The 12,317-nt window shown below is 35.8% G+C and overlaps 1 protein-coding gene across 2 annotated transcripts in view; it reads right to left on the bottom strand.

Annotated features, from left to right (window-relative positions):
- MYOM2 (myomesin 2) overlaps nucleotides 1-12,317 on the bottom strand; it is a 73,387-nt gene that overhangs the window by 31,437 nt on the left and 29,633 nt on the right. Inside the window, exons 13-19 of one of the 2 annotated variants that reach the window (XM_052697026.1) lie at nucleotides 12,092-12,145; nucleotides 9,597-9,724; nucleotides 6,126-6,309; nucleotides 4,443-4,617; nucleotides 2,611-2,732; nucleotides 1,856-1,876; nucleotides 1,011-1,198 (exon numbers count right to left, since the gene is read on the bottom strand). In XM_052697026.1, coding sequence (XP_052552986.1) covers nucleotides 1,011-1,198; nucleotides 1,856-1,876; nucleotides 2,611-2,732; nucleotides 4,443-4,617; nucleotides 6,126-6,309; nucleotides 9,597-9,724; nucleotides 12,092-12,145 — 872 coding nt within the window. The remainder of the gene's footprint in view (nucleotides 1-1,010; nucleotides 1,199-1,855; nucleotides 1,877-2,610; nucleotides 2,733-4,442; nucleotides 4,618-6,125; nucleotides 6,310-9,596; nucleotides 9,725-12,091; nucleotides 12,146-12,317) is intronic. The other variant, XM_052697037.1, reaches the window with a different exon arrangement.

Raw genomic sequence — 12,317 nt, 5'->3', positions numbered from 1 at the left:
GTAAATATGACTTTGAAATCCCAGGTTATTAAGGAAAGAATATTTGTGGGCTCCCATAGAATTATTTAATCGGAGGCAGTAACACTTCAGTGATTTCCTGGTGCTACACTGTGTATCTGAGGGTTTTGTCTGATTGCAGTGTCATAAAATATTCTGGACTACTAAAAGCTGTCTTGCTTTTATTTCCCTTAAGTATTTCAGATTCCAGTCCACAAAAATAATGTATGAAGATATACCCTTCAGGTACAAATCCAGCTACTAGCAAGTGGAGACTTTGCCGTCTTGCAGAGATAATTTCAAGAATTTCTTTAAGAAAAAAAATCTGATTGTTTAATAAGCATCATATTGATTAATTACTTGCTATATCCTATCTTCCTAATCTTTCCTTATTCAAGTTAACTATTCTGTTAACCAACTGAATAAATTATAGGAGCTACCAGGTACAATTTATCTCAAAACTAAAATTACTGGTCTGGTACACTGGAAAGGAAGATATTAGACATAACAGTAGGTTTATTATATACTCCTATTTCCAGGTGCCGGCAAAAGTTGAGAGAAAGAACGGGAGCTCATTAGATTTGTTTTCAGCCCATCTCAATTTCAAGTTCCCAGTTCTACAGACAGCATGATTATCTGTCCTACTAAATACTGCTATCCTTTCTCTGGATGTTACTACAGTGGTGATAAATATGCTACTCATTAGTGAAAACCGTATTCATTTTATGAAGTGTTCTATAACTCATTCTGGAATTCACTTTGCAAATTTTTCTTCAAAATTTCCTCATCTAAATGGCCATATCAGCCTTTCCATTTCATAGTAACGATGCTGATTTACTGTGTCTCTGCTCCACCTTTCACACTTTCTACATCCCAAAATACACAGTGGAATGGCCCGCTAGCATTGTAGTAAGTAAATTTAAACAATTTATCTACGTAAAAGTAGAACTCTGCCAAGAGCAAAGAATTAGTACAAACCAAGTCCAGAAAGTTAAGGATTAAAAAGTACCAACCGTATAAATTGTCTGGCTAATAAGGGAAGAATTGACTTCATGCCAGTTTTTATGGTTAGCTTCCCGTTTATCTATATAATAACCAAGGACTGGGGAGCCTCCACTATACTTTGGTGCTTTCCAGCCAAGGGTCATTGAATGACCATCGCAGTTCAGAAGTGTGATGCCATGAGGATATGATGGGCAAGCTATAAAAAAAAAAAAAAATCAAAATTAATTTCATCTCCAAACATAATTATGGAAGCTCCTGTATGGAACATCTGCCCATTGTCCTGGCTTCTCTGGAGGTGGTAAGAAGAAATAGATGAAGGTTGACATTCATCGACACTTGCTGAATGTTTCTGGAGACATAACAGTGGATGTGAGCACAGTGCAGCAGTGGGTGGTGCATTTCAGCAGTGGTGACAGCAACAGTGCATCACCTCTGCTGGTCCAAATCTTTACAAGCGTGACATTCAGGCTCTTCTTCAACACACGTGAAAATGCACAGCTAATGGTGGTGAACATGCTGAAAATCAGTGTTTTGTAGCTGAGAATTTGATCTATCAAATATTGTTGTTGTGCTCTTTGTATTCACTGAATTTTCCACGGAAATAAATGAGGCATTACTTTTGTAGTGAACTATGTAAGTCCCTTACAAATAGCTGAGCTAAATTTCTTTTAAGACAACTAAAATGGATTAAAGCCATTCACATCCTGTATGTTCTTATCAGGTCTGTTTGCTCTGTGTTTGGTGACATACTACATGCAACTCTCATTTCAAAACATATAGTGACAAAGTAAAAGGTGTGAGTGCATTTATGACATATGAGTGACAAATATAAATGAGCTTGTGCCCCACCTACCCATATGAGACAGACTTCGCCCTAAAAAAAATTCAAGAGTAGATTTGTCAGTATAATCTCTTGCAAAGTTAGGAAGGCATCCTTTAAATTTGTTCTGAATTGTAAAACTTCTAGAGTATTTTTGACAAGGCTATTTGTTGGTCTTCCCTAAGAAGTGCAGGCCATTTGGCGGGGGAGAAGTTGTTCCATTTTAAGTATTTCAGTAAGAAACTGAAACAGTGAAGAAATGAAATCTGTATACTTTATGTTCTAAATATTTTTTCAGCCCTCTACTCTCCATGTGTCTGGAAGTAGAACCATGGGTTCTCACACAGGAATTTTGCTTGCAGGGTACAAGAGGAGGCAGATTGCTTCCTGACCTTGAACAGCCCAAGGCAATTTTCTGTTTAGTCCAGCCACATAGTAATGAAGTTTTCCAAAGCTCTCTAATTTGAGCAGATTCCATTCTAAACTAATTTACACCACTCCACGTCACCCAAAAGCTACTGCCTAACATCATCAAGATTTACTATTTCTTACAGATGAGGAACTGCAGGAATCCTGGGCATTATAATGAATCCGACCCAAAGTCTGTATGAATAACTTTTGCTTTTAATATCATCTTTTCTTTGTGCAGCAGCCACATCCTTAAATATAAACTTCAGTGAGGAAATGTGTTCAATGGCTACGAAATATACTGTTATAGCAAATGAGCTGGTTGTTTCTTTAATGAGTTACATTCAACAAGAAGTTTAGTTGCACCAATTTGTACTTACTAAGGGCTGCTTGTACTTTTATAGCCTCTGACTCCTGTGAGTTTTCACTGAATCCTACAGCATTCACAGCTTTCACACGGAAGATGTACTGTTCACCAGTTTCCAAACCATGAACAACAAATCTGTGTTTAAAAAACAAAAATAGCATTACATTTTTTCAATATATCCTATAAAACCATTCTTTGCTGTAACATGAAATCTTGGCAATCATAAATTCAACATGAATACTTCACAAAGGAAAATACTTCCAGGAGGGAAACTGAAATATAATTTTATGATTGAATACAATGTATTTGGATGTAACACTGGAAAAACAGCCAGAGGATTCATATTGAATTGCTAGTGCTGATCTACTGGATGGAATCATGCCAACTGTAGAGTCTTTCATGTGAATATTGGCTTGCCAAATTCTAATCTATTCTTGGAAGACACTATAGTTTTCACTTCATTTTCGTAGTAACCTTCCAAAGAAGCTTTCAGTTATGTTATAAGGTTCTGGGCAATTACTGTAGCATTAGAATAGTCACAAATATCTCAGCGCAGGACGGATTCACTATTTTCTTACTTTTGTTCTGTCCCTACCCTTTTGACCAACAGTTAGTCATCTACTTTTTCTCAACAAATTACTTTATCAAAGGATTCAGCAGAACACAAAGTCACTCAAAATTAATTAGTAACTGACAAAATATACTAAAGAATATGATGTGCTTGTTATAAACCCATAAGAAAATATGCCTTACACATTTAAACTTAAGAAACACGTGGACGTACTGGAAAGGGCCCAGAGTAGGGTTATCAAGATTGTCAGAGGATTAGAGCATCTCTCCTATGAGAAGAGGCTGAGAGACTTGGGATTGTTCAGGCTGGAGAAGAAAAGACTCAGGGAATCTCATCAATATTTATAAATTTCTGAAAGCGAGGTGCAGAGTGGACAAAGACAGCCTCTTTTCAGTGGTGCCCAGTGACAGAACAAATGGCAATCAACACAAACTGGAACATAGGAGGTTCCTGCTGAACACCATGATGCATTCTGTGCTGCGCTGGTGATAGAGCACTGGCACAGGTTTTTCTGGAGGGGTTGCAGAGCGTCCACCCTGGAGATCTTGGAGATCTGTGTCCAAAGAAGGGCAGTGAAGCCACTGAAAGGACTGGAGAACAAGCCTTAGGAGGATCAGCTTTAGGGAACTGTGATTGTTTAGTCTGAAGAAAAGTGGAGACGTTATCACACTCTACAACTACCTCAAAAGAGGTTCTGGTGAAGTAGGGGCTAATCTCTTCTTCCAAGTAACTAATGATAGGATGAAAAGGAACAGCCTCAAGTTGCACCAGAGGAGGTTCAGGTTGGATAATTAAGAAAAGCTTATTCTCTGAAAGACTGATGAGGCTTTGGCACAGGATGCCCATTATAGCAGATACAGCTTGCCCTTTTGCCCTGATGTCCATGTACTCTGAGCTCCTAAGAGAACTCACCTGTGAAGTTCATGAGTCCCTTCTTCTCCTCATACTTAGGTGCATCAGGTCTGTCCGTTTTATAACGTAACTGAGACTTTAAGACTTATGCTTTCTCATGATCAAGACATTCAGAATCATGCCTGCAGAACCTTATTTTATGATTAATCAAATAGATAAAAATGCCTCCTGTTTAGATGGAATAGAAAGGTGGACAAGGGAAGGAAGAGTCTGCCCAGCATAGTTTAGCTCAGAATCTGCAGACTATTTTTCCTCACACTCATCATTCACAACTATGAGAACACCATTGCTTAGCAGTTAAACCGAATTAAAACTAACTACAGTTTTTAAATCTCCCCAAAATGCAGAAGTATTGTCAGTACCTGCTATAGTTAATAGGTTTGTGGTTAGCAGGTTCCCAATGATTTGATCCCACCACAGAATAGTCAATGTAGTAGCCGTACAAATTCTCTTCGTGTTTTGGTTTGTCCCATTGGACTACAACTGATGTTCTTGTATTCCTTGTGGCGACTACCCGACCAGGTGCTGATGGGACAACTAAGAAAAAGAGAAAAATATGTATTATTATGAAACACATTAAAATAAAAATAAGTGAAAGTAGACTCAATGCTGTACATTTATACCATATTCAATTACTTTGGCTATGGTTTTTCCTGCAATGCTATTTTTGTTATATGATTTATATTTTAGTATGAGAGGAGAGAAATCCAGAGCACCTATATGATGGCTACATAAATCTACTTAAATTTAGACGTAAGTCTCAAATTCAATTCCCTTCTACTACTCAATTCAGTTATGTCATTTTCAATGGCCTAGCATACTTCTTTTTCCCTCTAGTTTTCACTCAAGAGAAAAAGCCATCCCATAATCTGTACATAATGTTTAGCAGTCCCATGAAGTTGTCTCAGCTACCCTTAGGAATGCTGTTCCAGAAACTGAATGAAATCATGTGTATCTGATACATTTGAGCTCAGGTGGTTAACTCCATCTCTGCAAGTACTCCTGCAGTTTCTATTTAAAATAAAATCATCTGCTTTCTGCTTTCAACTGTAACGATGATTTATTCAGAACTTCTTGTGTTAACTTCTAAGGGGTAGTCTATTTTCTGTACTAAGTTAAATAAATACAGTGTTATTATTTCCTACTTTAGGGAATGTTGAATAGTTTAAATACTTTTCATTCATTAATGAAATATCAAATCAAGAATACATAAAAGCAAAAGATGATTTTATTTCATTTTGTATAGTAAAAGATCAAGAAAAAAGAGAGTGGTTTTAAAAATTATGGTAAATGTTAAGAAGGCTACATCTGTCAACATTTATTGCATGTGGTATATCAGATGTAATAACTTCTTCAACTTCTAGCAAGTGTACTAACAAGTTACGTTCTTTGAAGGTAACAGCTGTCAATACACGAGGCTGTCACATTTAAGCTTTGCTAAACCTCAAGAGTAGACCAGATATTTAAGCAACAAGAGGAATAACCACTCCCTAAATTTTCACTTGTGTCATTGAATGTGGCCCCAAAACACAAACTTCATTTTCATGTGGAATGTTACCACTGACCAAGAAGATGCATCTTTCCCCATCACTGAAATCTAATCATCTGCATGCCACAGGAATTCTGCACCAGATGTAATTTGCAACTTAGAATACTAGGAAAGAAAGGAAAGGCTACCTTATCAAGCTGAAAATGTAGGAAATTAAGTAGTATATAACTTCCTGAGCTAGACAAAGTAATTATCCAAGTTAGTGATAACCCATGTTATCTTTCGACAAGTCACATGTCGAGAGCACTATGAGGAATGACTAAAATTCACTTAACTTTTTAGGAACTATTGTTCTCATCAGTATCAAAGATTTTGGGATGCTTTCAAAATTTAACAACTTGGCCTTTTTAAAATTCTGCAATACTGGACACAAATTAATTTGATCGCTATTATTGAAATCAGACTAATTTAATTACAGTGGTAGTTGTCTCATTATATTTTGTACAATACAATATCAATTGTATTTAATATTAATGCCTTACAATTAATGCCTTACCAACAGTATCTTGTGGTTGAATAGGTTCTGTGATTTCAGATGGATCACTGATGCCGTGCTTGTTTGCTGACAAGACTCGGAAGACATACGGTTTTCCTTCTGCAAGGTCAAACACTGCATAGCGAGGAGATTTTACAGCAACCTGTGCATTGACTCTTTGCCAGCTTCCACTGCCAACCATAGACTGGAAAAAAAGAAAACAGAAAAAAAAAAAAGAAAAAAAAAGAAATAAAAATCTGCAAATCACTTCTGGGAACTGTCAAAAACAAGCATATTGCTATATTGCACCCTGCCGTGAATTTGTTCATGAACTAATGGATGATGATTATTCTCAAATGCCCTACTTTAGCATATGCAAATTCTCATAACTTGTGCATTCAATTACTCTACAAGAAAGATCTGAGTACTTCATTGTCTCCCTATCTGTCTAGACTTCAATATATGGGCTCTTGTACATATAGCTAACCTTCATTTAGGGCCATGACTGTGAGCTATGATTAGTCCCAAAAGATTGGTCCCGAAGGTCTTATGCTCTGTAAAATTTATTTGAACACCCAAAGGTTCAGTATAACCCAGATTAAGCAGAAAAGTATGTTGTGGTGTGAGGTTACTTTACAGTCTGCCATATATTTATGTACTCTGTTTAGAAAGGTCACATCCCTAGAATCATTCATCAAATTAAATAATTACTTTTGAATACTCTCTGTTATACTGCTTTTGGTATAGTTGCTGAGCAAGCTAGTATTATAACTACACATAGAAGAGAGCCAGCAAACCAGCACTCTCAGAAAGTTCTGCCATTAGATTCCCCAGGTAATTTCTTGACCCAAAACAAAGATTAATCATATTGTAGTTCAATATGTTTAGTAAAATGCAAGTGCCCAGTAAATAGCATAAATAAATTGCCTTCCAACACAGAAACATGCATAAAAATTAAATTTTCATAAATTATCAAGCAAAGAGTCCAAAACCAAAAATTTAATAGACTGCAGACTTCTCACAGAAGAGATCATGTTTCATGGGTCCTTGGAAACTATCCTGTACATTACGAGGCTTACTATAGGTAAATAATAAAAAAGTAAACATCTGGAGCCCATGTATCAAAATCTTCCATTATATATACTAAATTCATCTATTGTTGTCTACAGCAAACAAAAAAAAGTAACATTTTCTTCTTTAATAAGATGGAAAATCTCATCTTTATTTTATTTTAGTTTTTGGAATGAAAAACATAAATTGTTGCATTTCGGTTTCACAGAGGCAAGAATCAATATCATATTTAACGCTGCATTTTGATCCAATATATGTGTTGGAAAGGCTTTAAAGGGAACATTGCTATGCTGAATTCACTTTCAATTTGTGTATCCTGAGGCCTTTAAAAACTCCTTTTTTTACTCAGGGCAGAGATTTCTTTATTTGAAATTAATTAGAAAATGTGCTTTCCTAAATTATCAAGCTTTCCTAAATTATCAAATGACTGTGCAAAGCAAAAACCAAACATACACTTATGTACTGATTGGGATATTCACTTACACAAGTTATCTGTATGCCAAAGAATTTTGCAGTCAAGTATTAATTAGTGTAATGAACTCTCTTTTTTTCTTAATAATAATAGCCTTTTAGTTTTCATTCTCAGTTTCTCTCAGTAAGTTTGGCATTTAATTAAGACTCATTTGTTCCTTTCTGCCACTGCCATACAGTGTTTCTGAAGCTATATAAAGTGTTTCCTTTAAAATATGCAGATATCTGTATTTTCAAATTCACAATTATACTGAAATGCAATTAAATCTTAATGTCCACTCAATGGAAATTTTCATCCCAGCTTTTCATCTTGAAGAGTTCTGCATATTCTGGAAACAAGTAGGTATTTTCGGGTCTCACCTCATCCAAGTCATTATCTAATACAAACAAAGTTTTGGTTTCTCTTTCACTGCTACAGAAAAGTGAAGGTAAATTACTCAAATTATAGGCAGCTAAACTTAAGATAAATCCTATACTTTCTGTCAGACTGTGATTGAAAGCATGCTTTGGTGTTAGGTTTTTTGGTTTTTGGGTTTTTTTTGTTTGTTTGTTTGTTTGGTCAGTTGTTTTTTTCTCGTGGAAACCATAGTTGGAGATAAAAAAATACTTTCAGTTGATTTACCAATACAGAAGAAAGACCTAATTCAAAATTCTTAGTTTAAATTGCATTATATTTATACATAAGAGCAGATATTTACATCCAGGTATAAGTACAAATAAGAAATAACATGATATTTTGTTGCATAGAGGGAAAACAAAACATTTATTTTTATGGAATTTGTCATTAGTTTTCCTGAATTTGAAAAGCAGAAAGGGAGAAGTCGTAAACATAATTTCTGGTAAATCTTGTGAGTGATCTTCATGTTATAGCACCCTGACAGCAATATATACTGATAAAGTAGAGCTGAAGGGCTCTGGAAGTGGAGATTTCAAAGTGACTTAGAAGGGAAAGGCAGAATGGTAGGCTGCAAACAGTGCCAAAATACTCACAGAATGATTGGCTAAGAAATGAACTTCAAAGGAATGCGCTGAGCAGTTTCGAAAAGAAAAAGATTGCACAGTAAGGTCCTAAGAAAATGTTGTCACAATATTTAAGATGGAAACTGAGCATGTGGTAGTTTTATGGATGGTTTCACTGTTTGTGAATCATTAAGAGGAGGCATATGCTAGAGACATCATTCATAAAAACTAAATATAGCTTCGCATGTAGGAGTTTTAGAGGTCAGGTGTGAGGTCCAATTTACTTACAGAAGTGATGGCAAAACATTGCAAGGAAGAAAGACTACAACGTCTGGCTGTATTTCAACATAATTTAGATACCTGACTTGGGGGCAGCTGTATCTAAATCTCTGTAGGCTACAGAGGAGAACAAACATCTACTGTGATCAACAAAATTCCCTATCAAGTTCAAGGGAAGAGGAAGGCAACAAAAAAGACTGATGGGCAATGGTGAATCTGAGAGACACAGCTACTGGCCTTATAGGGAATAAACTGGAAATATTTGGTTATAGCAGAGGGTGAAGTAAGCATACAAAAAGAAAAGTGAGTATCAAGTTATGAGTCACTGCTTTTTCCTTGCTTCTTTGCAAGACTGGCATAACATCTCCTTTAATACAGGCAAGGTGAAAACTGGTAGTCTTGTCTATAGGGATATGAAATATAAGATGGCTTTTTTTCCATTAAACTGCTGCCTTACACATGTAGTTTGTTCTCACTTCAGACAGCAGTAATCAAATTGCAGAGTGGTAACCTTTTCCCCAAACCTTGAATTTCAATATTCATTAAATAATTTGATTGTCCAGGCCTCTCTAACATCCCATCCCTAAATCCTGCGAGACTTCAGAAAGTGCTAGTTTAATTGTTCATTCTGCAGCTCTAAAAATGAGTTGAATATAACTGCATGTGGCAATGAAACCCTTCATCATCAAATGCCTCTGTACAGTACACTACCTTCTCAATGAAATACGTCAGTGGCTCCCTGCCACGAGGAACAGGTGGATCCCAGCTGAGCACAACATATGTTTTGCTGATTTCTGAAGCATGTACATTGGTGGGAGGGCCTGGAATCTGAATATCGCCTGGAAGAGTAATAAGCATAGCAAGTGTAAAACAGTGGATTAACCTCAGAGTCAGCTCTGTTACAGCTCATCTTTCTGACCTCCCACCCTGCAGCACAATCTCAGCTATGATATCATACTTGCAGTGCACTTGCTCGCTTCAATTCCATTTTGAGGAATTGAGTTGCTTATTTACTTTTTCAGCAAAAGTTAAATATGTCCCTGACAAGCTGTGCATTTGTCACATATTTTTTCTCTTTCATCACATCTGAATTATTTTTATCTGCTGGGCAGAATGCCTTGGAAAAATCTACTCATATATGCAAATAAGACATTTTTTGATCAAAGACAGAAGCCCACTGTGTTAATACAAGAACTTCAACTAGAGGATATCTGCAAAATAGAACAGGAAGGAGAGACACAGCTTTAAACAAAATGGAAAGCAGGAAAGGAAAGAGAACTCATTACAATATAATGCAATGGTATTACCGGCCAGCCTAAAGCATTTCTAAAAACTGTAGAGCCCTTTGGTGACTCTACCAGTTGGAATGGCCTAACCATAACCCTCTCCCTTCTTGCTCTGCAGGGCTACCAGGAAGGTGAGGCAGGACCTGCATGCCCAGTTCCAGGCTGAAGGAATTCAGCATGGCTCTTCCACTGTCACCCTCCACAGCACGAGAAGAAGCCAGTTTCCATGCCAGTAGGATTACAGTGCTGTAAAGCCCAGACCTATGCAGGAACGCTTCAGACATAGCTACACATCTCTGAATGAATCTTCCTCTTGATAACAGTTCAGAAACTGTTCAGAAACATGTTCAACTGCAAATATTTCTTTTATGGCTTACAACTGAGGAAAAATTTTTGTTGTTTTAGGGTCAGTTTACCCATTTCTCGTACTAACAGGGAGCATATGTACCCTAAATTTCCAGATTTCAACAACAAAAAAAAGAGAAACGTGTTTTAATAGTAATCTTTAAATTGCAGAAACAACGTTGTGACATACCCCAAGAGAACGGATTTTTTCTTAGTGTTTTCTAGTATTTGATTGCCTGCAGATACTTTTTCTTCAAGAAAGGCACATGAATGAGTCTAAGACAAAATTGCAGTCAAGAAAACAATTTTAAACATTAAAAATAACAATTTGCAAAAACATTGTGTGTAGTCAAAAGGCTTCCAATTGGTTTTACATAACTCAATATATTTTTTTACATTCTTGAAAAAACAAAGCTGGCAGTTTCTAATGGTATAACATGATGGTGCAGCCCTCTCTCAGAACAAGAGGTCACCAGGCACTAAAAAAGAAATCTGTTTGTGGTCTATGAGATCCATTTTTCAGTAGTGTTCTTCGGTTTCACAAATGAAACTAGTGATCTATCTGAATCATATTCTTTTACTAAATTTGAAAAAATAATGATTCAGGAATCCAAATATCATTATTCCTATCTATACCAGACTGGCTGCTTAACTCCCATGACCATTTTCAAGTAATCCTGAAAGGAGGAATATGTATTTTGAAGTAAAAGAAAAAAAAAAAAAAAAAAAAAATCAGACAAACATACTCTGATTCTAAAAGGTAATTTTGATTCTATAATATCCATAAAAATTCATTTAGGGTGGATTTTCTTTTATTAGTTTCTTATTGGAATTACAACTTTATGAGCTTACTTTGGTAAAGACAGTAGATAATTTTTTTTATATATCTAGAGCTATTATAGTTAACATTTTTGACAGTTTAAGTAAAAAGAAGATCATTATCCAAGCAAATAAATAAATAAATAAATAAACCATGGCATATAGAAACAACCAAAGATGGAAGAAATTTGGGCTTTATCTCAAAAGCTGGCAGTGATCTCTTCAGTTCTCCTGACAAAAACAATGTCTAGTCCATAACCTTAGCCTTAATAACAGCATCTCCATTCAGAGAAAGATATATTAATTACATAATCACGATGGATTACATATGTGGTTGGTGGGTTTTTTTCTTTTCTTTCTTTCTTTTTTTTTTTTTTTTTTTTTTTAAGAAAGCAGAAACAACTTGCTCAGGTCACCAAATGCAGTCAAAAAAACTATATTTAGCTCCTAGCAGCATGCATGGAAGGGAAATGTGAGTGATTAAATGCAATATTAAGTTGTTTAAATGCAGCCTTGCACTAGCCAAAGCAAAAGGTGAGGAGATACTGTCAGCACTTAATGCAATTAGTTCAGTCAAGAGTGTGGTGCTGTCTGTCCTTGTGTTTGCTCAGGCTTGCAAGCCAAAATATCTGACTATATTTATTTATTATAAAGCATTTATTCACTAGGAGGATTTCTTTTCAAGCTGTTTCAAATTACAATGCTAAATTCCTGGGATTAAAACAGACAGAATAATAAGACAGAAACATAACATACCTTCGAGGTCATCTTTTCTGATAACAATCTTTCTCCCTTCATCCACATGAACAGCTGTTAAGCAAAATATTCTGTTTAACATATTTATAAATGTTGCAAATTACTGTGCATCATCTATTAAAAAGCCTGTGTACTTCTATTTCCATAATTTTGTTATCAACTGAAAGTCATACGCTGCTTCATTCACTTTCATAGGTAAACTGAGCAAGACACTACTATTTATGAT

This window comes from Tympanuchus pallidicinctus, unplaced genomic scaffold (genome assembly GCF_026119805.1).
Source record: "Tympanuchus pallidicinctus isolate F22 unplaced genomic scaffold, pur_lepc_1.0 scaffold1, whole genome shotgun sequence".
Classification (NCBI taxonomy): domain Eukaryota; kingdom Metazoa; phylum Chordata; class Aves; order Galliformes; family Phasianidae; genus Tympanuchus; species Tympanuchus pallidicinctus.
This window is presented reverse-complemented; position numbering and strand designations above follow the sequence as displayed.